General features: G+C 40.3%; 3 protein-coding genes across 3 annotated transcripts in view; 2 read left to right on the forward strand and 1 right to left on the reverse strand.

Annotated features, from left to right (window-relative positions):
• Positions 1–11,298: 11,298 nt before the first annotated feature.
• On the reverse strand, positions 11,299–15,228 carry ndufs6 (NADH:ubiquinone oxidoreductase subunit S6). The gene is made up of 4 exons (XM_088328961.1): positions 15,050–15,228; positions 14,807–14,860; positions 12,264–12,386; positions 11,299–11,434 (listed from the first exon to the last, which is right to left on the reverse strand). The coding sequence occupies exons 1-4, from the start codon at positions 15,191–15,193 to the stop codon at positions 11,366–11,368; spliced, it is 390 nt and encodes a 129-aa protein (XP_088185087.1). The 5' UTR covers positions 15,194–15,228; the 3' UTR covers positions 11,299–11,365.
• A 211-nt stretch (positions 15,229–15,439) lies between these two features.
• Positions 15,440–17,797, forward strand: mrpl36 (mitochondrial ribosomal protein L36). Its single transcript, XM_088328962.1, has 2 exons — positions 15,440–15,547; positions 17,407–17,797. The coding sequence occupies exon 2, from the start codon at positions 17,418–17,420 to the stop codon at positions 17,748–17,750; it is 333 nt and encodes a 110-aa protein (XP_088185088.1). The 5' UTR covers positions 15,440–15,547; positions 17,407–17,417; the 3' UTR covers positions 17,751–17,797.
• A 5,733-nt stretch (positions 17,798–23,530) lies between these two features.
• Positions 23,531–26,867, forward strand: part of lpcat1 (lysophosphatidylcholine acyltransferase 1) — a 33,878-nt gene continuing 30,541 nt past the window's right edge. The window contains exon 1 of the mRNA XM_088328963.1: positions 23,531–23,756. Within this exon, the coding sequence (XP_088185089.1) occupies positions 23,670–23,756 (87 nt within the window). The 5' untranslated portion in view covers positions 23,531–23,669. The remainder of the gene's footprint in view (positions 23,757–26,867) is intronic.

Here is a 26,867-nt window from a genome sequence, read left to right on the forward strand (position 1 = left end):
AGGGGAAACAAGTTAAAATGGTAAATAAGCACGAGGGACTAAAGGGTCGGACACTGAAAGACAGTTTAATACGTCTTTGACGCTCTACTTTAGGCCACCAATCAGTTAGAGGTAAAACACCAAAAGAAAAACTGTTAACATAAAACCTTTTATAAGAAATAGACATGATAGTCTTAGGTTAGTTATTAAGACATATGTTGAATAGAATTGACAAACATAATAAAATCATAATCAATATGTACAGATTGGTGACAGCAGTTCAACATGGTCCTTACCCTCTTCTGATATGAAAGCTCCAAGAAGCTTAAATATTGTGACAGGTTTGAGCTCTCCAATAGAATAGAATAGAATAGAATAGAATAGTCTTTATTGTAATTGATAGCAATGTGGTAAACATTAGAACATGGCCTTCCAGGATTAACAAGATCAACGCATAATAAAGACTGAAAAAAGAAAAACTTGAAAGACAAACATATTTATTTTATGTCACAAAAGTGAGTACACCCCTCAAATATCTGCAGCGATTTTATTATAATGTTTAATAGAACACCACTGAAGAATCATCACTTTGACAAAATGAAAATAAGTATGTCAACAAAGGCCACGGCCTACTGGCAAAATATCTTCTGGTCTGATGAGACAAAGATTAAATTATTTGGTTCAGATGGTTTAAGGCATGTGGCTGCAACCAGGTGAGGAGACCAAATATGTTGTGCCTAAAGTCAAGCATGGTGTTGGGAATGTCATTGTTTGGGGCTGCATGAGTGCAACTGGAATTGGGGAGTTGCATTTGATTAAAAGAAACACAAACCGAAGAATGCACTGTGAAATACTGGAGCAGAGAATGATCCTCTCCCCACAGAAAATGGGTCAATGTTTAGCCTGACAATGACCCCAAATACAGTTCTAAGATGACCAAGACTTTTCTAAAGGGGGCTTACGGTAAACTGGTCACTATGTCTCCTGGTCTAAAGACATAGCACATCTTTGGGGCATCTTCAAGTGGGAGGTGGATAGGCACAAGATCTTTAATATCCCCCAGCTCAGTCATGTTCTCATGGAGGAGTGGTTGAGACTCTGGTGAAATCCATCACTAGGAGGATTAAAGTAGTTCTGCAAAATCATTGTTGCCACAGTATTAAACTTCAGGAACTTTTACTTCAGGATGTAAACATGACTTGACTTAACATGACTACTCACTTTTGTCACTGGGGGTTTAGCTACTAATGGCTACATTTTGAGTTTTTCAAAGGGAAGAATGAATTTACACCACTATAATAGCTTCACAGAGACTAACTTTCATTGTGTCAAAGCGATGTTTCTTCATTGTTGTTCAACTAAACACTATGATGAAATCTCTCCATAAATGTGAGGGGTATACTCACTTTTCTGATATACTGTATGTATTTTTCATATTCTTACATGCTTGTTTAGGATTGTGATGGCCCTGGGGAAAATATTGTTTGTGCCTTTTAGTCCTTGTTTTAAGGGACCCGTAGCACCTACCAGAGGGCTACAGGTCAAAGTTGTGGTGAAAAGAGTCTTTCAAGATATTGTTGGCAATGTCCTCCATATTGGGCAGAGAGAAGGCACTGATTATTTTGAATGTCTTTAGAACTCTCTGCATGGTCTTTCCGTCCGCTGTCGTGCTTCCAGCATACCATACTGTGACACCATATGACAGGATAGTACTCATTGTGGAATAGTAAAAGGACACCAACAGTTTCTGTTTTCGGGTGTTGTTCCTGAAGCCGAGTCACTTCTGAGGTTTTTGGTGGTTGATGGGGATGTTTGTGGTGATACTTTGGGGCTTATTGGTCATTCTTTTTTCATGTGTGAATCTCCATCCCACACTGGATGTATGCTTTGTCCAGGCAATTGACCAGACATCCATGTTCCTGTACTTCTTCTCTTTCTAGTCCGTGAATATCGTCAGCAAAACAGAGTTTAGTATAGCCCCCAATGCTGACTATCCCTTCATGTTGGTCTTGAGCTTTAGTCGTGATTCCCTCCAAGAACTGGATGTGATTTGAAACCAATCATGACCAGTACTGCACTGCTGGCTTTGGCGTACAGTTGTTTGGTATCATAGTTTGAAATAGTCTGGGATAATTTCTGGCCCATGATGTGCTTTTGCATGTTGGCATGTCATACCCTGTCACACGCCTTCTTGAAATCCACAAAGACGTTATAGAGGTTTCCCTGGCTTTGTTGAAACTTCTCGCATAGGATTAAAAATTTGTTCTGCGGTATTTATTTCCTGGAACCTACCTGTTCCAAGCCTGTGGTTTGAGTCTTTTTAGGAGGACCTTGAGCATAACTTTACTTGCTCGGCTGTTGAGACTGGTTCTTCTTTAGTTATTGGTTACCTTTCTTTGGTACCATAATATCTAGTGATTTAGTTCGTGCTGATGCCTGTAGTTAGTTAACCTCCATTTTATATGCGTTCCGACAGGACGTTCCTTGAGAATTTTTTCAGTGAGTTGCCTCTACTTCTTGTCAGAGGATAGGGAAGTCGTCATTTTCTCTGGCCCAGAGTTGGTAAGGACATCAGGGTCTCCCTGTGTCGGGTGGCTGTAGAGTTATTAATACTAATAAGAATTGGGGGCCTTGAATGTCATTCTTTGGGCAAGTGATGTTTTGTTTATCTTGTTTTGATTTTGAATATAGAGTATCTTGCTTGCAAAATAAATAGTAATTGGGCTCATGATTATGTGTATTGTATTCTTTCATTTGACATCATGGTACAAATGTTTGTTTTTGTGCTTTGACAAAACTAAGGAGCCCAAAACAGTCAAAATAAAGAGATCAAACAATGAAATGAATATTAAATGAAGTTGAGCTCAGTCGAGCCTTATTTTCATGTATGTAAACAACTCAGCAGGGATGCAATGTGGGTTTTCATTTCTCACATCGTGATTTGCCGCACTGACCTTTCGCACTTCATCCAGGAATCCTCTTCCATGTTACATCTTTGCAACCCCTACACTCTCCTGGCATCCATCACCTCGCCTCTCTGTCAGCTGCCGAGACATGAGCGAGAAGACAATTAGCAGTCAGCTTTTTGCCCCCCAGAGCTAGGAAATCTGATTAAGCCGAATCTGTTTACATGGACGTCTCACACCACCACTCCTCTGTGCATTAGGTCAGGAATGACACGGAAGCATATGAAAATGACATCTTTATTTGTAAGCAAAACCTAGGGCCTGTTTTTGTATCCTATTTAAACGAATGGGAATCTAATAAATTACTTTTGCTCATTATTCAAATCAATATTGTGTTTTTTTTTAATAAATGAAGAGGGTTTTTTTACCAGTACTAAATAATAAACATTATCCCTTTAATACAGACATCCAAAAACACCTAGTTATAGATATATTGTTATATTTTCCATTTTCTTAACCACCTCTTCTTATCTTACCTGTTTTAGGAGTCAGGGTACAAATTAAACCTTTTTGCTAGCCCAAAACAGAAGGCTGTGGGTCTGTACAGAGGCACACGATGAAATTATAATTCAGAGATGTAAGATTTGATTAAAAACGGGTCGGTGAAGCGTCTGCCGTCATTCGGACCCTGTACTGGTCCGTCGTGGTTAAGAGGGAGCTGAGCCGAAAGGCAAAGCTCTCGATTTACCAGTCGATCAATGTTCCTACCCACACCTATGACCATGGACTGCAGGTCATGACCGAAAGAACACGATCCCGGATAAGTGTGGCTGAAAACAGTTTCCTGCGGAGGGTGTCTGGGTTCTTCCTTAGATATATGGCGAGAAGCTCAGTCATCTGGGAGGTGTAGAGCCACTGCTCCTTCGCATTGAGAGGAGCCAGTTGAGGTGGCTCAGGCATCTGATAAGGATGCCTCCTGGACGCCTCCCCCGGGAGGTGTTCTGGGCATGTCCCAAATGCAGGAGGTCCCGCAGGAGGCCAGCCTAGGAATGTGTCCCTAGGCTGGCCTGGGAACACCTCGGGATCCTGTCAGATGAGCTGGAGGAAGTGGATAGGGATAGTGACATCTGGGCTTCCCTGTTAAAGCTGCTGCCCCCGCGACCCGACCCTGGATGAGCGGAAGACAATGGATGGATGGATGGATGGATGCATAGAAGGACGGTTATTGAGATTCTTTCCTCTCAATATTTTTCCTTCGCTAAAATTTCATCTCTTGTAGTGTATATCAACTGTGAATTTGTAAATAGAAAAAAGAATAACGTTGAATTGCTTTCAACTACAGTTAATTTAACTTAAGGATACTGATGCAGACTGAAAAGTGACAAAGAAAGCATACAGATTTTATTTTAAGTGACTTATTCAATGGGTTAAAAGGTTTTTTTGCTTTTAATGTTTCATGAAAACGTTTACCTTGATACGCATATATAGCTGTTAGATTTGATAAAAAAAAGTAGCCAACACTTAAATAAACTTCTGCAAAGACACTCAGGTTCTATTTCTTACAAATTCATATTGATTGTATTGCCTTAAACAGGACGTCCGTGACTTTTTTTCAGAAATAAACTAACATTGGATTGGGTTTCCTTAATTTTTTTTGGTTGATAAATGGCAGTCAGCAAATACAACTGCAGTGAGTGCTTTGTGAATGGCGCCAAGCATTGGTGACATCCTGAGGACCTGAGTTATTGGACTTTTGAGCAAATGTTGACTCACATGAGCCCAATAAAAAGCACGTTTCCACAAAAATTCTGCTAATTGACCATTGAAGTTGTTTTGGTTTTGCTAGTTTTATTTATTACTTGGGAGTATACTTTACTATCTCTGGTTAGAACTGCACAAAATACATCTTCAACTGTATTCTGGATGGGATGTTTTAACTTCAGCCACTGTTCATACTTTGCTTCTCTGTGAATGTGTCACCTGCTACCTGTGGTCTACATCCTTTCTACCCCTCTCTCTCCTAGTTATGTCAACCATAGACAAAAAAAAATAGGAAGAAGTTTTGTGTATTTCTTTAGAGTCACTGTGGGTAATGGACTCCTTACTCTACATAGTACGTTTTTACAGCGAAAATAATTTGAATTTCCATGCTGATGCTGGGAGGACGACACACATAGCTTACACACACGCAGCAATTAAGCTAGGCTGATCATCGTTGCATTCGATTCAACGCGGCTAAAATGAGAAGTAATTTCTGTTCAGGATAACAACGTCATAGCGTTCGTTAGGTGGTAAAACAGTTGTTCAACATAACCACTGTATAATATACTCTCACTGTAATACACCAGAGCCTCCACAGACCGTGCCGCTGTGCCGCAAGTGGCACGAGCTGTGCCAAAGAGCAGCGGGTAGGTGGGCAAGAGCGGTGCTGGGAATCGAATGGATTGAACCGTTTCAAGGGAGTAAAGTATTTCCGATGCATTTTCCTTTTGTTTTGCCTTTTATCTTGAGTTTTTTTAATCATATTTTAGCCTATCTTGTCCTTTATTAAGGTAAAAAGAGCTTTAAAACTGCTGTGATTTTGGTGGTGCCTGAGCACAAAAAAAAAAAACCGGGCTGGCTACGTCCATAGTCGGATCAGGAAGTTTCAGAAGAGTTTCCAGAAATTTTTGAGGAGTTTCAGCTTTGAGATCGTTATTGACTGGAAAGAAAAGGGTATTCTTTATTCCTGATTTGGGCTGCGGCTTGCAATTAGAGTGGTATGGCGGGGTCCTGAAGTCACACCAGTTTAGAACCACTACCGTAGAGTACTGTATCGCGAAGTTCTCTCACTTCCTTGGAGTGCCAACTGAGAGAGCCTACATGACCAGCGAATGCTCAAGGTTCATAAAACGTGTACAAATTCGCTGTGGCCGCCCTGACCCAGTTTCAGCGATCTCAAAAGATACCCGTGCACAGCTTTTATCTAACGCCTCCGAGCTGGCGTTGGCGCCCAGAGTCTCTTGAGCCTCGTCACTTTTGGTTTTGCAGAAATATAAAGCCGACCCCCCGCCCCCCTTGGAAAACTGTCAAACATACCCACAGGTGTCTCGCACGGCTCCGTAAACCCTCCGATTCCCTGGCACTGGGACAAGTCATTATTTTCCCCACCGAAAGGTCAGACGCTCCCTTTCACCCGGCTCCAAAGCCGAGTCGCCCCCAGACGGTGACCAAAGGTCACTTTTGTGTTTTGCCGGCTTGCACGACGAGCGTGGATATGAAGAGGACGGGGGCCGCCCCTCGATCTGCCTAAAGACCCTACTCTTTTATTGTCAACAGACAGGGAGGATCAGATAATTGGCTGCGGGCGGCTCGGTAATGAGCAGAGGGGGTTTGTAAAGTGACACGTCTTCAAGGGGAAGTGTTTTAATGGGGCAATTAGGGCAATGAGAAAGATGTTTTGCGCTGAGTGAGGGATTGTTTTGGTTAAAAATCGGCCTGGCATTTTAAGTTCAGGGATTTGAAATATAACAGCGTCGATGGAGCAGATCTTTGACTGCTTTGTGATTGTGGAGGATGCTCTTTATGCACCCTTAATTGAAACCATCCCGTGAGATCAGCCCGTTTTTGGGGGTGTTCAACCACCCCCAAAAATGATAGCATTTTAAAAACTCTCTTTTCCTTATTAAAGGACAGGATATGCTCAGTTGTGCTGAAAAACGCTCGAAAAAACTACATTTTGTGAATTACTCCACTGCCTTGAAATGGTTCATTCCATTTGATTCCTAGCATCACTCTTGCCCCCCTCCCTGCTGCTCGTTTTGCTAGTGTAACTTGCAGCATCGCAGCGGAGTCTGTGGAGGCTCAGGTGTATTACAGTAAGAGTATGTTATACAGTGGTGTTATGTTTAAAAACTTTGTTACCAATCAATACAATGACATTTTTATCATCCACAGATGTTAGTCTCATTTCAGCTGCATAGAATTGAATGCAACGATAATCAACCTGGCTTTCTCTCTCTCTCTCTCTCTCTCTCTCTCTCTCTCTCTCTCTCTCTCTCTCTCTCTCTCTCTCTCTCTCTCTCTCTCTCTCTCTCTCTCTCTCTCTCTCTCCTCTCTCTCTCTCTCTCTCTCTTTCTCACACTTGGTTTCTTTCACTTTCTTCCCCCTTTCTCCATTTGTCTTTCTTACTCTATATCGCTTTCTTTCTCTTTCTTTCTCTCGTTTGTCTTTCTCTCATTTTCTCTCTTTTGCTCTTTTTCTCTTTCATCCCTTTTTTATATCTTCCTTTCATTCTCTTTTTTTCACTCTTATTCTATTCTCCCTTTCCTTGCCTGTTTCTTTATTTCACTCTATTTCTTTCTTTCTCTTTCTGTTTTTCCTCTCATGCTCCTTTCTTTCTTGCTCTCTTTCTCTCTCTCTCTCTCACTCTCTCTCTCTCCCTCTCTCTCTCTCTCTTCCTCTCTCTCTCACTCACTCACTTTGTTTCTTTCTGTTCCTCTCACTTTTCTCTAACTCTTTCTCTCTTTCTATTCTTTCTCCATTTCTATCTCTTTCTCTCTCTTTTTAATATAGTAGTCCGACCCCTGTGAGTTTTTTTTTATTCTAGCATGTGACCCCAGAGCTCAATGGAGTGACGCCCCTGGTCTAGCGAGACCAGATAATGAAATCAAGCCCCTCTCACGTTCATATGCTCGGATTGGTCTGAAGATTTCGCCCTTGGCGTCGCCTGCAACTCAACCGAGCACCTCATCTAACTGCACCGACCAGTCGACTGTGACACGGACCCCTTTAACAATGCCCTTGCCCCTTAAGCAGTTTGAGGTTAACTACAAGCACCAGCCTCACTTCCACAACTCACCAGGGCCAATTATATCAGCTTGACTAGTTTTTTTTTTTTTTTCCTTCTTCTCCATCCCAACCTGAGTTCTACGGCGTGGAAAAGGCGGTTCCGCCGGTTGCCTCGCAGGGGACAGTGCAGGCCGGCGCTGTCTGGAGTGCAAGAGCGGGCCAATTTGCCATGCAGAGGTCTGTGGAGAATAAGCCTGATGAAATATAGATATGATCTTCTTCAAACATGCATTGTTCCGCACTGCTGTGTCTACGTTCCTGCCCCTTATGTCACGGAGCGGCGCAGATTCTCGGTGGAACCAGTTTAGAACCTGAAAGAGGAAACCGAGAGGGTTTTACACCGATTGTGAATTGAGAAGCCTCTCATTCTATGTTACTTTTTAAATTCAATGTCACTTTAAATTCTATGAGTATACGTGCACTATATGGAGCAGCCTTGGATTTCATTGACACTTTGTGTAACTTCTAGGCATCAGCTACTTAGCCCATTTGACAAACAAAACGATGCGCACCACCATCGGAGGGCACATTGGATCCTACGAAGAACTGTGGCCAACTTTGAACAAAGGGAACCTTGGTCATGTCACAAGATCATCAGGACTGACCAAGGTACGGTCCCGGCACATAGTCCAAGGGGGCAGGAGGAGAGGAAGACCGGAAAAGATCTGGGCCGATAACATTAAGGAATGGACTGGTGCCAAATTTGCCACGAACCGACAACAGGCCAGAGTTGCGTCCTCATTTGTTCCTAGAGGACCCATGCGGTTAAGGGATCCGTTAACCGTCATGACGATACGGGCGTTCTATTTTATTCCATCTCAAAATTAAGGAGGTGTTAAGGCCAGTATAATCTCGGTCATCGTGGTTAATGGGGGCAGAACCCCCCTGCGAAATGTGAAAATCTGCAAAATGGCAACGTCCCTTTCATAAAAGCCCACGAGGGTCAAACTTACCTCGAGATGACGTCCTTACCGACTGAGACTGTACAAAAATAGAAACTATAGATCTGCAAATAAAAACACAGAATTGCAATTGAATGAATGGTCTTTATTGTCATTCTACAAAAGTACAATGACATTGGAGGGCTTCTCCTTTCTGAGTAAGTAAGTGATCTAGAGAGCGGCTGACTAACTGCAGGCTACCATCAGGTATCCTTGTGATGAGCCAGGTCTCCGTGATGATTGAAACATAACCGTTCCGAATGTAATAGTCTCTTAAGAGTTGTAATTCCATGTCATCCGTTTCATGGGTTATGGATCTGGCTTTTTTGAGATACAGCCTTGGCAGGGGTGGGTTGTAACGGAGCCATAGCAGTAGGTTGGACCTGCAGCACAGCTATTGCTTTCGCTCCAGTAGCTGCTTCAGCCTGGTAACAATCCATGGAGCACCCGCTGGTGATCAGCTTTTCTTTGCGCTCTTCTGACTTTCCTCAGAGTCTGATTTATTTGATGAATTTCTTTTAAATGTAACAAACCACTACAGCGACTAGCTGTCGCTATGCATTCATTTTGGTGGCCACTTGTGCACCCGCCGTGCTGTTTGACTGACAGCATTCACTAGCATATCACAGTGGCATACACAGTCGCAATTTAGAAAGTGGCTGGCAATACGTATCCTTGGATTGCCCAAGGTCAATTCAAGTCTATTTGCATAGCCCTTAATCAAAATAAGTCTTAAATGGCTGTGTAGACTACAGACTAACATTATATCATCCCCTGATCTAAACCCTACATGAGGGAAAAAAGAAACTCAAAAAAAAAACTTCAACATGAGGAAAATGAAGAAACCTTTTAGAAGGGATCGCACATGAGGTCATCCCCTTTCCAGGATGACCAGGCTGCAATTGAAGTTGCAACGGCATGAACAGGCAATACACAGACTCTGTAATGAATGAAATACAACCATCCCAAATGTAGTGGTTTTCCACAAGTTCCAAGTCATTCGTTTCATGGGTAATGGCTCTGGGGTTGGTGAGAAACAGACTCGGCAGTGGTAGCGAGTGACGAGAGTTGTTACGTAGCCTAGCCGCAGTTGGCCGGACCTGCGGTGCCACTATTGCCTTCTCTCCCAACGCCGCCTCAGTCTCTTTCCGAAATTGAAAAAAACCCATTGAGCACGCGCATCATGATCACCATTTATTTGCGCTTTTCTGAATTTCCTAAGAGTTAGATTTCATTGATGAAATCATTTTCAACGTAACCCTGTAGTTGTGTCTGTGCTTTGCAGTTTTTATTTGGGTGGAAATGTTGACTTGTGCGCCCGCCCCGCTGTTTGACTGCAAGCATACACCAGCCTATAAAAGTCCCTCATACAGGAAGTCACGCCCCACTGACACACACACACGATGGCATTAGCTATGTGCTGTCTGCTGCAGAATGCAATGCACAATACACTGATATCAATGACAATTCAATTAAAAATTTTGGAAATTATCAAAACTGCAAAATGTAAATCGTGATACAGTGAGGGTTTACTGTACTTTCTTTCTACCCTGACTAACACATGTATACATACGTATAACAAATATACATATATGTATTAGTTGATGATGTTTATTATTTATATATCAATGATTGTCCGAATCAGCACTTTATGCTGTGACATTTGAAAAGGGAAGTTCATAGGATTTCCAAAATTGTACAAAAATTACTTAAACCCCCCAAAATTACAAAAATATTACAATATTAGGGGCAACACAACAGAAGAGTGGTCAGCGCGTCGGCGCCACGATTCTGAGGTCATGGGATCGAATCCTCCCATGTGGAGTTTGCATGTTCTCCCCGTGCTTGCGTGGATTTCCTCCGGGCACTCTAGTTTCCTCCAACATTTCAAAAATATGTATATCAGGTTAATTGGCCGAGCAAGTGAGTTGTCTGTCTCTGTGTGCCCTGCGACTGGCTGGCAACCAGTTCAGGGTGTCCCCTGCCCACTGTCGGAAGATAGCTGGGATGGGCTCCAGCACCCCGTGACCCACCTGAGGATAAGCGGTGCAGATAATGTAAGGATTACAATATTACTAAACATCGAAAGTTCCTATTTAGTGCCTAGGAACAGGGACCCAATATAGATTACTTTCATTCTGAAAAATAATACTAAAAAAATACTACAAAAATTATACTACACAGTTAAGAAATAAACTACATTAATACTTCAAAACTAAATACCAAATTAGGTGCTTTGAACTGTTACTTAATATGCAGAGGAAATAATGTATTTGGATAATTGTTTTCCTTTTAGTGTAGTTTTTTTTTAGGAAATACAACGGACAGTGCTGACCTCTACTGATAAAGCAGAGTTACTGCATTCTTTGAGAAACGTTTATAAATGCACTCAACGAACTTTGGCGTATATTATGGTTCTTTGGTGAAAGTTATTATTGTAATTCTTTAGTTCCAAATTGTTTTACCATGACTAAGGTTAACTAATATTCAAAGCCAAAGAAAATGGCAATAGGTGGCCCTAGTGTTTTGCCAAAACTATTTTCTCAACAATTAACCAAATCTCTCTTTTTTTGCAGTGCAAGAGCTATTTTTAAAGAGAAACCATGCAAAACATGCCAGGAATGTAGAACAAAAACACAATGTGAGGTTCATAGATGATCATTTATTTACTAATATTACAAGTGAAACAGTGAAGCGCAGCATGCTAATTCAGTGATGATGCTTCTGCTTGAACTGTAATCCGCAGTAGCCGCAGGTCCCCACTTTTGTGTCTTTATCCTGGAAAAAATAGCAAAAAAATCAAGGGGCAAATTAGTGATCCCATCACATTTATTTTCTATAACGAAATAGTCTTTATAAACTGTGTATGCATCAAAACAGGTCAAAAGTAGCAACATATACCTAGCTATTTAAATGATTTAAAGAAAGAGGGGTTTTCGTACTCCAGGGTTCGTATACCCTTTTCGTGGCAAAATTCAAGCAATTTTTAAGGATTTTCAAAGCCAATTTTCCTATTTCTCCAGTACCATTAAAACAAACAACCCAGTATTACATATGAATCGTGTATTTAGCGGAGCCGCAGATAAATCTAAGGTTTGGATGTGTGATTTTTAATCTTGCGTGTGCATTTATCATATTTCTATCTTGAATAAATCGTAAACAAATCTGTTTTTGGAGACAGATCTCTCCCGATAAAGGTTTTAAAGATGGCAGTAATATTTTGCTTACATTTTCAGTTGCAGGAAGTTCTTCCCATTAGAATTTACCACTGGAAAATGCTACCTTCCATTTTTGCATGGCCCATAATTAAATGTTTAGAATTTATATGTAATCCTTGCACTAATACACATTTTGTAGTGTCCCGCATGCACCTATTCTTTTGGGTGCAACCCATAAAGGGCGAAGATGCTTCACAGTACAATCCCATACATACTAATGCCGGCTGCCGTCAATCACAAGGGGAGAAAAAATGTATTCGAAAAGTAAAGCAGCCAGAGAGCATTATTTTAAAGCAGGCTTATTGAGAAACATGGCAACAATTGTGAAATTTGACAGCACGAATTGCATTATATTTATTGTTTCAGAGTTTCATAGTGCAAATTCTTACCAGGTTAATGTAGACTTTTGGGTGTCCGAGTGCCCCCCCACCGCCATCACAGGACACCACGCGGGACTCCACGTCCGTCACGCTCTCCTCAGCCACCAACTTGATGGCCCAGTTCTGGTTGACCTGGTTAAACATGACTACAGTTTGAACACGCAGCAGCAAACTTTTGTCTGTTTGAAATACATGACACTTCTACAGTTTAATCCTCAATTTAGGGACCACCTTTTTTACGCAGCTTACGTGGAACTGTGAATCAAAACAACGCGACCTTAGTGGAAGTGTTTCAATCTCGGCTTTCAACACACTAGTGAGGGATCTTGACCTCATACTCTGGTCTTCTTGTCCTCGAGGGAGAAGGATGAGCTTGGTCGTTGCTCGCATTTGGAGCCAAGTACTGGCACTTAGACCTGATGCACGCCATCATCTAGAACAGGGGTCTCCAAACAACTGAGGTGCCTGCGGATCTGTTCCGAAAAAGCTCAACAAAGTTGGGTCATTGTGATTTTCTAGTAAAATTATTATTTTAGTGGTTTCTTTTACCGGACTGAGTCTATTAAAGCCCACTTCGAACAATGAACCTGGTAATAACAAAGTAACAACATAGTCATAACAGAATAAGTTGTTATTTAAGAAATGCATATTAAAGTGGGTGCCCTTTATGCTAATTTGTAACAAAAAGTAGCTCTCGGCTTCAAAAAGGTTTGTGACCCCTGATCTAGAACATGCTTGTCAAACACACGGCCAGCGGGCTGGATCCAGCCCGTTGGGAGATTTAACTCAGCCCACCCTAAACATCAGAGTTCGTCAATAAAAGAAGCGAGTCTCTAATTAAATTCTATTAAAAGTTATGTTTTTTTTTATAATGCTCACTCTGGCCAAGTGAGGGCAGTAAAATATATGATCATATTGCCCATGCACAGTTAACTTTTATTTTGTATATTTATTTCAAATTTATTTTAAAACATCATAACAATTGAGGTCCCATTTGAGTTGGTGTAGCGTGGTGAGCTGGTTCAAGTGTATAACTGCATTCACTCAACTGTTTAAATAAACCAGGTAACACATTCGATACCAAACGTGAAAATCACGATTATCCCATTGTTTGTGAATGAATGGGTTTTGCTTCGTAAAGATCGCGCAGCATCCGAATTATACTTGTCGGTAGGCAACTAATATAGGTTAGATGATAAAGTATAATATTGAAAAATACTACGGTAAGCAAAACACTTGAAGTTGACATTCTTTTCAATGTGTAACTGGAGTGCCACGTCCAATTTCGTTGTCACAATATGTTCAACCCATTTTTAACAATGATAATAAAGGTATATTCTATTCTATATTCTATTCTTTTACTGATCCGGCCAGCCTGAGAGCAGAAAAGTCCGCTGGAAGATTTAATCCAGCCCGCCATAAATTTCCGAGTATGTAAAAAAAAGCGAGTCTCTAGTTCATTTGTATCTAAAGTTCCCATTTCTTTTTTAGAATGAATGCAAACCTAGTGCTCTCACTGGTCGCTAGAGGGGAGTGTTGTGTTTTGTATAGTGTGGTCAGTTGGTTCAGGTGTTAAACTGCATTCATTAAACTTTTAAAATAAACCAGTAAACACATCCAATGCCAAACATAAACTTATTTGGTTGGTAAATAAATATGTTGTGTTTAGAAAAGATCCTTTGTCATCAGAGATTATAAGAGGAAGGGTAGGGTACTCATGTAGGCTGAATGATAAAGCATAATACTTTAGGATTGACATATTTTACTGATCCGGCCTGCCTGAGAACAGAACGTCTGGAATTGGAAAATGTATTTTTAGAAAATTATTATGGAAATCAATTTGAAATTGTGAAGATAGAAAATGGCCAATTATTAGAGGGAATTTTGAAGGAAAATCAGATCAGGGTATGTTTTAATAGTGGTCTGTGCAGCCCTTCCAGACTTTTTGTGATTAAGGGATAGTCAAATAATCATGACTCAACTTGACATTTGTTCTACTGTTAGAACCAATCTAGGACAATTCACAACTATTCAAATCAAATAAAATATCATTCAGGGGATTTTTTCCTGGGTTTTTAATAACACCATGGCAGGTTATTTTGAGCCAAAGATATTAAGAGGGTTAACCATTCAATAGATGCAGACAAGATTGCATGCATAATCTCAAACAGATACATAAAGTCAAGCTGCCAAACATAGAAAATCATGTTTCAGAATATAAAGAGGTAATATTCAGATATTGAAATATTTACTTAGTTGAATTTGAGAGTGCCGTTTTAGGTCGAAAGCGTTTCTTAGACAGAAAGAAAATACACACCAAATCTGCTGTAGCTAAAAGTGTCCAGCAGAGGGCACTATCGCACCATCACTTTGTTAATACCGATACATAAACGAAGGTTGCTTCCTTCAATTTCGAACCTTTAATATCAAATGATTGTGCTGTAAATTGCTCTAAATTGAAGGGGAGATTTATATCATTTGGTAACACTGTTAGGACAACAACTGTGGTATATTGTGTTGTATCAATAACAATTACGAGAGTAACATTTTACCTCTTTTTGCCTGCCAACAAATCTGGCCCTCCTTGGGTCTTCTGCATCAAATACCTGCACACAAAAATAGCGTTAATAACGCAACCAATTTCCGTTTTCCAACACGTTCAGAAACAAAGCAACGTTGGGTGCATGAGTGCACTTTTAGAAAACAGCGCAGCAGGTTGATAAACGGTGTACTTAAAACGGATTGTTAATTTGACACGATAGCTAAATCCAGGCAACGATCAGAATCACGTGTACCTGTCCAGTGTGCGTGATAGTTTCGCCGGTGGGAGAAACCTCCACACTGTAACGCTGGATTGGCACAACAGAGAGTTTTAAAGGAGAAACCAACGCATTTATGTTTTTACTGAAGGACAGGACTCTGCTGACGGAGGCCGCCATGATTGAAGCAAACTACTTTCCCAAAATGCTTTGCGGGTACCATAATACCCAACATTTTGTCGTACGGGTGCAAATTTAAAAAGTAAGTAAAAAAAATAGGTATGTATGATTACTAAAACTATGATTTAATCACTTTATATGTATGAAAATATAATTAAAAAGGCATCAAGATGTATTCTGAATGGAAAAAATGACAACAATTTACCTCTCAAACAAAAATCTGGGCCCATACATTTTTGTCGTCACTGTAAACTCCGGAAGTGACCCCAGAACGGACTTTCTGTTTTTGTAAGGATCGCCATCCAAATCTGAGCGCCTCTTCCTCAGGTTAAAATCGCGAGTGGCGTCTTGGAGGTACTTTAACATAATTTATAATTCCATAGTGCCCGCAGACAATCATTACGATATTGGTTTCTCCTAAGAATGTCACAGTAAAGGTCGGCAGCTTTCCGCTAAGATAACTTCAAGCCTGGCTAGCAGGCTAGCAAACCTACGATGTAGCTTAGGAAACTAATTTTTCACATACGAGAAAATAAATCTCATGGGGGCTGGAATTGTACTTTAAATATAAAGAGAGAAAAATAAAAAAAGAGTGGTTAGCGCGTCGAGGTCACGGGATCGCATCCTCCCGTGTGGAGTTTGCATGTTCTCCCTGTGCTTGCGTGGGTTTTTTTCTGGGCATTCTGGTTTCCTCCCATATTCCAAAAACATGCATGTCAAGTTAATTTACAGGTCCAAATTGTCCCTAGGTGTGAATGAGCGAGTTAATTGTATGTCTATGTGTGCCCACTGCCTGAAGATGACTGGGATGGGCTCCAGCACCACTGCGACCCTACTGAGGATAAGCAGTGTAGATAATGGATGAACAAAAAAGAGAGCGAGGGAATCAAAGAAAAGTTAGACAATCAAAATACAAAATTTGGGGTGATCTTTGTACATGAATGCATGTTATACTGTTATAAATATGGTATTTCCACCACACCCTTCTCACCTCTTTAAACCCCGACTCCAATTCTAAATCCATCGATGTCTCGGTTTAATCTTCTCACGCAGTCTTGAACAGTTTTGGTTAAGTTCTTTCAAAAAAGTAATTATAGTTACTCACTATTTTCTCCAAAAAGTAACTGAATTACTCTAGAGTAAAGGAAACTAGATACCAGGGAAATTTCGGTTCCTTGAAAAAGTTGTTTGTCAAAGAATTTGGAATTTCCGGTCAAGAACGAAACCCTGCGGTGACGTCTTTGACCGGAGTTTGCGTGAAAAGTTTGGAATACTGACTATTTTTAGAGAACCACTTTTTTCGCCTCAGCTATTTAAAAAATAGCCATTATTTCTGTTGCTTTAATTCTTACATGACCAATTACTATGTACCAGTATGCACAGAGTGACCTAAAAAGGGGGGGAAATAATGGTGGGGAAAAAAACAGAAAAGAAGAAACAAAAAAATACAACAACAAAAGAAAAAAGAGAAATAAAAGAAGTAAAAAAAAGCATAAACTTAACATTTTTATATAATCACATTAAAGCTGAAAACACAGGAACTATAATCAAAACATTTATGCATCTACAAAAAAAGGTACAAATACAAAACAGTTTCAAGCTTTTTTATGCTTAACAATTTTTAAATCAATAACTCATATTCCTCAAAACGCATATTGACCAATCATAAGAGAAAAAAAGGCGTCTTGTAGGAAACAAGCTCCCTCGGTTCACTTCCAATAGAGACGTTTTGTTCGCAAAACAGCCCTCAGTCCCCTTTTCTTTTGGTACATTTGTAAATTCTATATTCGTGATCGCTATCCAACTCTATGGTAGGCGCTATTTTGAACGTAATTGGTTGGATTACCTTGTTACTCCAAAATAACGCTATTATATTTATTACAGCATAATTCCCAACAATGATCCTGTATGCTCTCTTAGAGCAGTGCTGGCTTATGGAAAGAAACTTTTTCTGAGCTTTGTTGTAAGGGACCTGTAGCGTCTCCCAGAAGGCAGCAGGGGAAATGAGGTTGTGCCTGGGGTGAGAGGAGACCTTAATGACGTAGCGCTAGCATTGTCCTCCGGTGTACTTATTATTATTGTTATTGATACCATAAAAGGATTGGTATGGTTATATTTTGTGCGTAGCATAGATCGCGTGGCTGCATAAGCATGTTAAACGTGGAAACCATAAATCTGTTTCTTCTTTTCTCCTCACGGTGCTTTTGTTTCAGGGTCGGTCCAAATGGCATCCCAACTCTTTAAGCATCTGGCCACCATCCTGACCCGCCAGGTCCCGCAGATGACTCGGTTCACTCGGAGCTATTCGCCCGTCGTCTCGTCCTACCGGCGTTTGCACAGCCTCACCCCGGCGCCTCGCCCGCTAGCACCAGCTGTCGCTAGCGCTCCGTCCCTGCTAAGCCAATGTGGACATCTTCCTTGTGTGCAGCCGTGCAGCGGCATGAAAACCAAGTCGGCATTAAAGAGACGCTGCAAAGATTGCTTCTTTGTGCGTCGGAGGGGCCGCTTGTTCGTCTTTTGCAAGACTCACCCGAGACATAAGCAGAGACAAGGTTGAAATGTTATTAAGATCGCTTGCTGGTGTAATAAAAAAGTTTGCAGATATCCCTTTGATAGCTATTGTTTATTTGTAGTTATATGAGCTGGATTTTAAGATAGAAGTAGGAGATAGATGGGAAAGCCATGTACATTAATACTGTATTTTACCACCAGATGTCGCTGTAATATGTGGTGGAAGAGTGCTCACTACGTTAACCATGATCAACAGGGAAAATGCTTAAATGTTAACGTGTTTTCAAGGATTGAAAGGTACTTACGCTTTGGGTTAAGTGCTTGTTAATGCTTTAAATTGTTGCCATGTTTCTACTGCGGTGGCTTCTTTTGCCTTTTTTTTTTTTGCATCCCTAGTGATTAACGGCTGGCATTAGTTTGTACAGCATTGTCCTTCGAAGCATCATGACCCCTAGGAACAGGTACACGTTACACCTAAACTGGGTACTATGAAATTTGTGTTTTTGCGAGGATTACCTATAAACTATGGATATTTATTACGGGTCATGCAAAACAATAAGGTATCGTTCCCCTATTGGTAAGTTGGAATGGGAAGAACTTTTACCCAACCCCTATATGGGGAAAGATTTGTCCAAAAATGTTTACGCAAAGACTGTTCAGATCCAAAAATATGTTTGTGATTTACTCAAAATCTAAAAATCATCTATATATATACCAAAGCCATATCCTACTATTGGGGGATGGCTCGAGTCAAGAACACATTCATTCACTTAGCTCTTCCCAACTTGACACCAAAAATTAAGCCTACAGCACAACAAGGGTTGAGTTGCTCTGCTATGCAACCCTCTATCAGCAAAGAGGCCCAACAGCATACACTGGTTTACCCCCTCCCCGTCAGACGGATCAAACCCACCTCGGCCCCTTGCTGGACCAAGCAGGCCACTTGGGAGCTCAGGTTAACCAGTTCTAACTAGGTTTTTCAGTCATAAAATGCACATGAGAGATATAATGTTGCATATGTAAATCACAGATATATTTATGGATCTGGAAAATTACGTCGTGACCACGTAGCTCGACTTTGTGACTTTTTTATTTGACTCGCAGGGTCTCATGAAAAACATCTGTTGTGCCGTTAAAACAGCTTCCAGTTCCCTTATCTTTTCACAGCGGCCGTTTCCAGTTAGCTTTTTGTAGTCAGCATGCTTTTTGTTGGGCTGTACCTCTTGATACTTTAATTTTCAAAAACAACCACTGTCTCTTGGTAAATTAGTCAGACGCTGTTGTTTCGGATTTCAATGTCAAGTCAAGTCATGTTTATTTGTATAGCCCTTAATCACAAGAAGTCTCAAAGGGCTGCACAGACTACAGATTTTTGCATAGTACAGACTATTATTACACCATTCCCTGATCTAAAACATACATGAGGGCTAGGAAAAACCTCAACACAAAGTAGAAATACTCCAATTTCCAATTGTCCTGGAAGTGGCGGCCCTTATAGTCAACTTTCCTTTTTTTATATACAGTCGCCATGTCGTAAATGGGGTGGGCTAAAATTCTCACAGGTTGCCAAATGCTACTGCCATCATGTGGTGAAATTGTGTCTTTTTTTTTTCTTCATACAAATTTTATGCTACGGTCATCAATACGGTACTGGCGGGCCACATAACATTAATTTAAGGACAGAAGCCACGGGCCAGTAAAAAGTTGATCAGGCGTCGCAATTAGACCCGGGTCGGACTTTGGACATGTCATCTCTAGGTGAACTTCATGTAAAATAAATGCGAATTTCTTGACTTGGGAAAGTTAAAATTGAAAAAGAATATATACACACTGTCCCTTTAATCATACACAATCAAACATATTTAGATTCAGCGTACCAATTAACTTGAAATCTTGTAACATTTTTTTCATCCACAAGAGGGTGGTAAATCGACTGATAAGACAGGGCTAATGCCTGAAAAAGATCAGTTTTTCTTTTGTTTTTTGACAAGTAGGATGCGTCGTTTGAGGTTGCCTTGAAAAAGTTTTAAGTCGAAACATTCTCTAAGTATGCGTCAACAATGCCAAACTGAATTCAAAGAGCCCTCATGCTTTAGTTTCCACTGCGCCTATCTGCATTCATGTTACCTTCCTCAAAGCTGTTCAGGGCAGACCACATTGGGTTCGAGGAAAGGGGGGGCCGGGAGAGTGCTGGATAATTACACATGCTCCCCGCAGTTGACACCCGCCCCCCCTACTATTTGTCAGTGAAGCATGGAAATGGTGAAAGTAAGAAAATGCCTGCTTCGAAAACAGTCTAAATGACAACCCCAAACCAAAGAATGAAAAAAGAAGGGTTTATTCAAGCGTGTCTAAGTAATGCACGTGCATCATCAAGGCCGTATTCATGACTTTATCATGGCAACGTCATTTTAAGGACATTCTTCGAACTTTTTTTATATAGCCTACATGAAAATGTGAATAAAAACAACATTTAAAACCGTTTGGACCAATCTACAAAAAGTCATTCGTTTTAAAAAGTACAGTTTGTATTATTTGACCACAAAATTTCTATGTATGGCAACGGAAAACAAGTTCTAAAAAGCACAAGGAAGAATACAAACCACGGAGACTCAAAGAGACCAAAACACAACATTATTTTCCCCCACTTGTTTGCCTAGCGGCTAGGCCCTAGCCATTTGCAGAGAAAGAAATGAAGAAAGGAAAGAAAAAAGGGTAAAAAGAGAAAAATAAAAAAAATACTAATAGGAAAAAATAAAAAAGAATGGAAAGAACCAGGAATAAAGAAAGAAATAAAAAGACGAAAAATAAAAACGTTTTTCAGGGCTCTAAATAATACACACTGTCCCTTTAATGTGAATAGTGCTGTCCCGAATCTGGATATTTTATTGTCTGTTGTCTCCATCCTCTGGCTCAATTTGTCATTGCAGCCTCTTGTCAAACTCATTTTGGGGAACATAGATAGATAGATAGATAGATAGATAGATAGATACTTTGTTTATCCCCGAAGGGAAATTCACATTTCCAGCAGCATCCCTGAGCTGAGAACAATCGAGAACAATCATGCAAGTAAGTGAATTACTAATTTGCGCTTGAATCAAGTATTTTTGCATCCTTTCGGAAGTTCTGGTTGGCGTTTGGACAGTACTGTGACGAGGTGTCGGACAGACCCAAATGTAAGACACAAGGGTTGTGGTGAAACCCTTTAGGGTGGAATGTTTATTTAAATGGAAACAATAACAGACTTTATCGGCAAGAAGGGAATGTGGGACCGGGATTGCTGACGAGGAGATATTAAGAGGGATGATTGTGAGGAAAACCAGAGAGGGGCTCTCGAGGTGAAGAAAACCTTGAAGGGACAATTTGGGACTACCTTTAAGGCAGAAGGCTTGGGTGGAGGATCGTGCTACAAAGTAGGGACTGTTTGGAGTAGCAGGTCCTGGAATGGCAAAACTCGAACATGGAGGGTATTAAAAAAGGAGGAGTAGGTTGTGAGAGAAGCTTTTAGTATTGGTGAGTAAAGGTCTTCACGAATCAAAACGATTAAGCAAATTGAGGTGGTAGCCCGGGGTATTCATAGCAGAGGTTGCTGATTGACTAATTGAAAACACCTTGGGAGAGGAAAAGTGAGGCACTTGAAAATGATGTAAAGCTGCCATCTTTTGGGGAGAAGGGACTGCAGGCACCAAACCATGACATTTACTTAAAACAGGCATTTCCTAGTTTTGGCATTTTTTTGCTACACTGACACAAATTGTGGGGAAAAGCATGAAATGTTCTACTTTCAAGTTTCACCTCAAACGACATACCAAACGTTTAATACCTCGATGCAATTTGAAAGTCAAAACACATGTTTAACACTTTGAATAACAAACAAATGACAATTACTAAGCCCACAATCTGAGAGGCTTACTTGAGGCATCATGTTAGTTGTTGTTGAATCGTTTATAATGCTTGTTTCCTAAAAAACGGAAATATATGTACACATATTGCTATGAAATGCTGTGGGGTTAGTGTCTGGTGAGGCACATTCGGATTTACAAATAAACCTATATATTGCAAGAAAGCAATAAATAATCAAGCATAGAAAAACAAAAGTTATATTGTCTTACTTTAACTTACGACTTAATGTATTTTAGACTAAAATAATCAATAAATATAAAAGTCCACACAATCAGGACAACAATACTGTATAGCTTGACTTGTAGTTAGCTTGCTAATATTATAAATAACTATATTGTTTAGAGCTGTGAGCCAAATCTGAATCCTTGGTCTCACCATCACCCTCTGCCATAAGGCGAGAGAAATGCGTGCCTCACATTGCTTCTGCAGACGCTCAGCACGGTCATATGTCACATACTTATTGTATTAATAATATTCACAATACATTGTGAAAAATCGGTGATTCGCACGAAGCTAGGTATTTGCCGACTGAGAGTATACAACTGTAATAAAATAACAACTAGAGATGTACAAATAAAAACACAGAATTGCAGTTGAATGAATGGTCTTTATTGTCATTATACAAAAGTACAAAAACATGGAAGGTGTCCCCTTCAGAGTAAGAAAGTGATTCAGAGAGCACCTGGCTAACTGCACCATCGGGTATCCTTGTGATGAGGCAGGTCTCCGTGATGATTGAAACATAACCGTTCCGAATGTAATAGTCTCTTAAGAGTTGTAATTCCAGGTCATCCGTTTCATGGGTTATGGATCTGGCTTTTGTGAGATACAGCCTTGGCAGGGGTGGGTTGTAACGTAGCCATAACAGTAGGCTGGACCTGCTGCGCCGCTATCACTTTCTCTCCCGTAGCTGCTTCAGCCTGTCCACGGAGCACCCACTGGTGATCACCATTTCTTTGCGCTCTTCTGACTTTCCTCAGAGTCTGATTTTTTTCGGATGAATTTCTTTTAAATGTAATGAACCACTACAGCTACTAGCTGTCGCTATGCTGCGCCATTTGTTTTGGTTGCCACTTGGGCACCCGCCGCGCTTTTTGACTGACAGCATACACCAGCCTATCACAGTCGCGCACACAGACTGTCACGCCCACTGTATACACTCACAAACAATCTGCCCCGTGATAGGATTTACCAAGTGCTTTCTGCTGAACACAATGCACGGTACATTGATATCAATGACAATACAGACGATTAAATTTTATTCAAAATCCGCGAAGCAGTGAACCTGCGATAACCGAAGCCCAAAGTAGCCAAGGTCTCGGTATGTAGTTGTGCAATAAAACAGCAAGATTATTTGTAAAGCTTCAGTGTGTAATATCACACCACTTGATGGCACTGTCGAATGCGAATGAAAACCACTGCCACAGAACACGGCGGGGCAGCAAGATCACGGAAAAACATGGCGGCTACCTCTGGTTAGGGATCCCACTCTGTAAAAGAAATACAAATTTCTCGTCAGTGCATGTATTTTTTGCCTAGTATTTATTTTATTATTATTATTATTATTTTAATTGAATGAAAGTTTTTGGTACTACTTGGAGGCACGAAATATTACAGACTGTCCCTTTCAAATTGTAATCTGACAGTATGTTTATAACAAATACTTGAACCTGTAAATTGGGTTTGAATACATTATATATGAATAAAACATGTTTTAAAAATAGTCGTAATAAAACAAATATTAGTGGTGATAAAAAAAATAGTCGTAATAAAACAAATATTAGTCGTAATTAAAAAAATAGTCGTAATAAAAACGTTTATGGATATCAGAGTTGACGTGGTAAACGTTAGCTTTTATTTTATGACCGGAAGTAAAGCGTGCGTGTGCACTGTCGTAACGTCGCCTCAGTTTCCTGTGCGTACATCACTGGAGTCGCACGGCGGGACTCAGCGCTCACTCGCGTTTGTTTTCTTTCCAGTCAGACGGAAAAAACACGAGACGCCCAAACGTCTCGCAAAAAAACACTTTAAAACCGCTATTTGGGGACTTTTGCATTTTGCAATGAACTCGTCCCAAACTGGCTCTTCGAAATGGGTCAGAAACCCATTCGTCCATACAATCAAATTGAGCTTGGCGGACAAAATAAAGGTAAGTCACTATTTGTTTACGTTCTGCGTTTGTCTCAACTGTGTACAACACTTTTAAGGCAACCTTTTTGAAACTGGGAGCTACTTTTTGTCATTGATTGGCGCATTTAGACTTTAAGTAAAAGTAAGAACTTATGTTATTACTATAATCCTCCGGGAACTTCTTGTCATGATGCCACATTTCAGGCTTCAAACTTACAGCCCAAAAACTGTAAACATTTCTGCAGAATCAACATGTGAGACACAATCGTGAAGTGGAACAAGATTATTTCAACATTTTATATTATATTTACAATGGAAAAACATAAAAGGGGGTGCTGCATAAATATTGAACCCGTGTTCTCTCAGCCTAGCCAATTGACTCCAGAGGTTACTCGGTGAATCCTGAATAATCCAATGTGGACCTAAATGGCTAACAATCACAAATAGAGTGTCATTAAGTCTCGGTTTAAATACACTTGCTATGTGAAGGACTAAGAGGTCTGTGAAAGCAAACATTGGAGTACAGCAAGCCTCATAAAAACCGAACACACCAGGCAGGTCTGGGGTAGAGTTGTGGAAAAGTTCAAAGCAGGAATTGGATACCATCAAATTTCGCAGTATTTACAAATCTCCCAGAGAAAGGTGGGAGCAATAATATGAAAATGGTGAGAACATAAGACCACTGCAAGACCTATCTGTCCCTCATAACTTTCTGCCCAAACAAGCAGCCAAGAGATCATGTGGGTGATGACCTGCAGTTATACACAGCTTAGGTGGGATAATCTGTACGTAAGACTACTATTAGTTCTACTGTGCATTAATCTGCCCTTTATGAAAGTGTGGATGAATAAAACCCTTTCTGAAAGAATACAATATAAAGTCCTGTTTGCTTTGTCGGATTTGACCAAAATTGAACTGAATGCAAAGCATTACGTTTGGTGTAAGATAACACTGCACATCACGCTGAAAACACCACCTCTGCTGTTAAACCTGGTGGTGGTAGCATCATGCTCTAAGTTTGCTTTTCTTCAGCAGGGATTTGAAAGATGGTTATAGTTTGATGGATGGATTAGGGCAGAAGATTTGTTGAAGTCTGCAAGGTTTAACTTCCAATGGGACAATGACCCTTAAGAGAAATCACAATCTACAATGGGATGGTTTGAAACTAACAATATAAAGGTAATTCTTGAACTCCTCGCTCATGAGTGAGGGTAGGATGGAACAGGAGATCGACAGACGGCATAGTGCAAGGATTACGGTAACAATTATGGAGATTCAATATGAGCTATGCAAATAATTAAGTTAGCAATTCCTAGTCGTAAATTGTAATGGGATGATCTAACTGCAGCTGAAAATGTAAGCTACATATTATTGACATTTTCCCCAACACTAAAACTGGGAGTTGTCTCAAAAATATTTAAACATGTATAGTTCAGATCCACAAATATATTTATGATATACTCAATGGCTAAAAGTCATATTTCTTGATGAATGTACACACAAGATTAAAAATCACATACATAAATTGCAGAAATATTTGTGGATTTGCAAAATACATGATTCACAGCAGATTTCTTCGTTTAACAATACTGGAGAAATTGGGAAAAGTAATAGTGCTTGAATTTTGCCATGAAAAATGTGCATAGACCCTAATTCATGAACGTCCCTCAGCGTAGGCTAACTACACTAACAAATTTTCAAATTTTTTTTTTGCAAAGGGATTGCCAGTCTGTTTTCATTTCGCCCAAAGCATGACATACATTTAAGACTCGGTGAAAAACTAAAACAACTCTTTGTCACTTGTGTAGAGCAAATAAGCCCAGCACAAAATTGACTTCCTAGTTACTCAGAACTTTGGAACTGCGACCCCTTTTGGACAGTTCCCGAACGTACCAATTCACCATGTACCACAATGAAATCTGATAACATAAAGTTTTGAATTTAATTAAAACATCCAAGGTTATGTATTGATGAAATAATGTTCTCACCCTACGTAATTATGTCGAGTGGAGGGGCATTCTTAAGTACAGACATTATGCAAATTTCTCACTTCTTTGGCTTTCTAACAAGTTCAGCAACTTTAAGACTGTTACCTGATACCGCGAGTATCAGATATCTAAGACCACACCTGTAGAGGCATGATCTGGTCAAGCGTCCTTGGTCTATATATAAAGAGGATCTGATCGATATTACGTTCTCTTTCTTACGCTCTTGTCTACTGCACCGCACGTGGCCATGCAGGCCTGTCCTGCGGTCTTGAGTTCAGCACGTTGGCCACACGTTGCATTTCTCGGGATTTGAATTCATATCAGAACTCAAAAGAACTCAAGTAATAACGATTTAATTTTCATCAGTGTAGAAAATTCTAGCATCCTTCAAGGAAAAAGAAATGATTAGGGCGGCAGTAGCTCAGGAGGTAGAGCGCTCATCTTGGGATCAAGGGATCCCAGTTTGAATCCCGGCTTGTCCGTGTTACATGTCGAAGTGTCCTTGGGTAAGACACTGAACCCCTAATACCCCCAATAAGCAGGTTAGTGTCTTACATGGCTGCAATACAAGGCCGCTATTGGGAAATGTGATTCACACTGTAAAGCGCTTTGGGAAGTCATTGACTTGAAAAGCGCTATATAAATGCAGATCATTTCATTCATTTCATTTCATTGGAGCACAAGCAACACCTAGAGGCGAATTTGTTCACTGATTGCAGTAAAGAATAATTTGTTTCAATCCTGACCATTTTCAAAATTAAAGCTAGAAAAATCCCTACAGTTGTAATTTCTCCTTTACATTGCCACCAAGAAGGAAAACACGAAGGATTTCTCTGCCTTTTGCAGCGTTTGGTTACTAGTTTAATTTTGCAGGGTTCTCAGTCACGGAATGTCTTTGCTGAGTTCTTATCGCGGCCTATTTGTCCTCTGGGTTTTGCAGGAGCTTGTAAACAATTTGGTTGGTACCAGATGACAGAAGGATAGCCGTAAATATAAACTAAAGACGTCCTGCTTCTGGTCCCATGTGACGCCAAAGGGTTTTGTGTGTTTTTCTACCTTTGACAAATAACAGCATCATTGTGCATCATTACAAATTTACATCAACAAACAACATAACTTTAAACTTGTACTCAAGAGAACAC

The sequence above is a fragment of the Urocampus carinirostris genome, chromosome 2 (genome assembly GCF_059441175.1).
Source record: "Urocampus carinirostris isolate Australia breed hairy pipefish chromosome 2, RoL_Ucar_1.0, whole genome shotgun sequence".
Lineage (NCBI taxonomy): Eukaryota > Metazoa > Chordata > Actinopteri > Syngnathiformes > Syngnathidae > Urocampus > Urocampus carinirostris.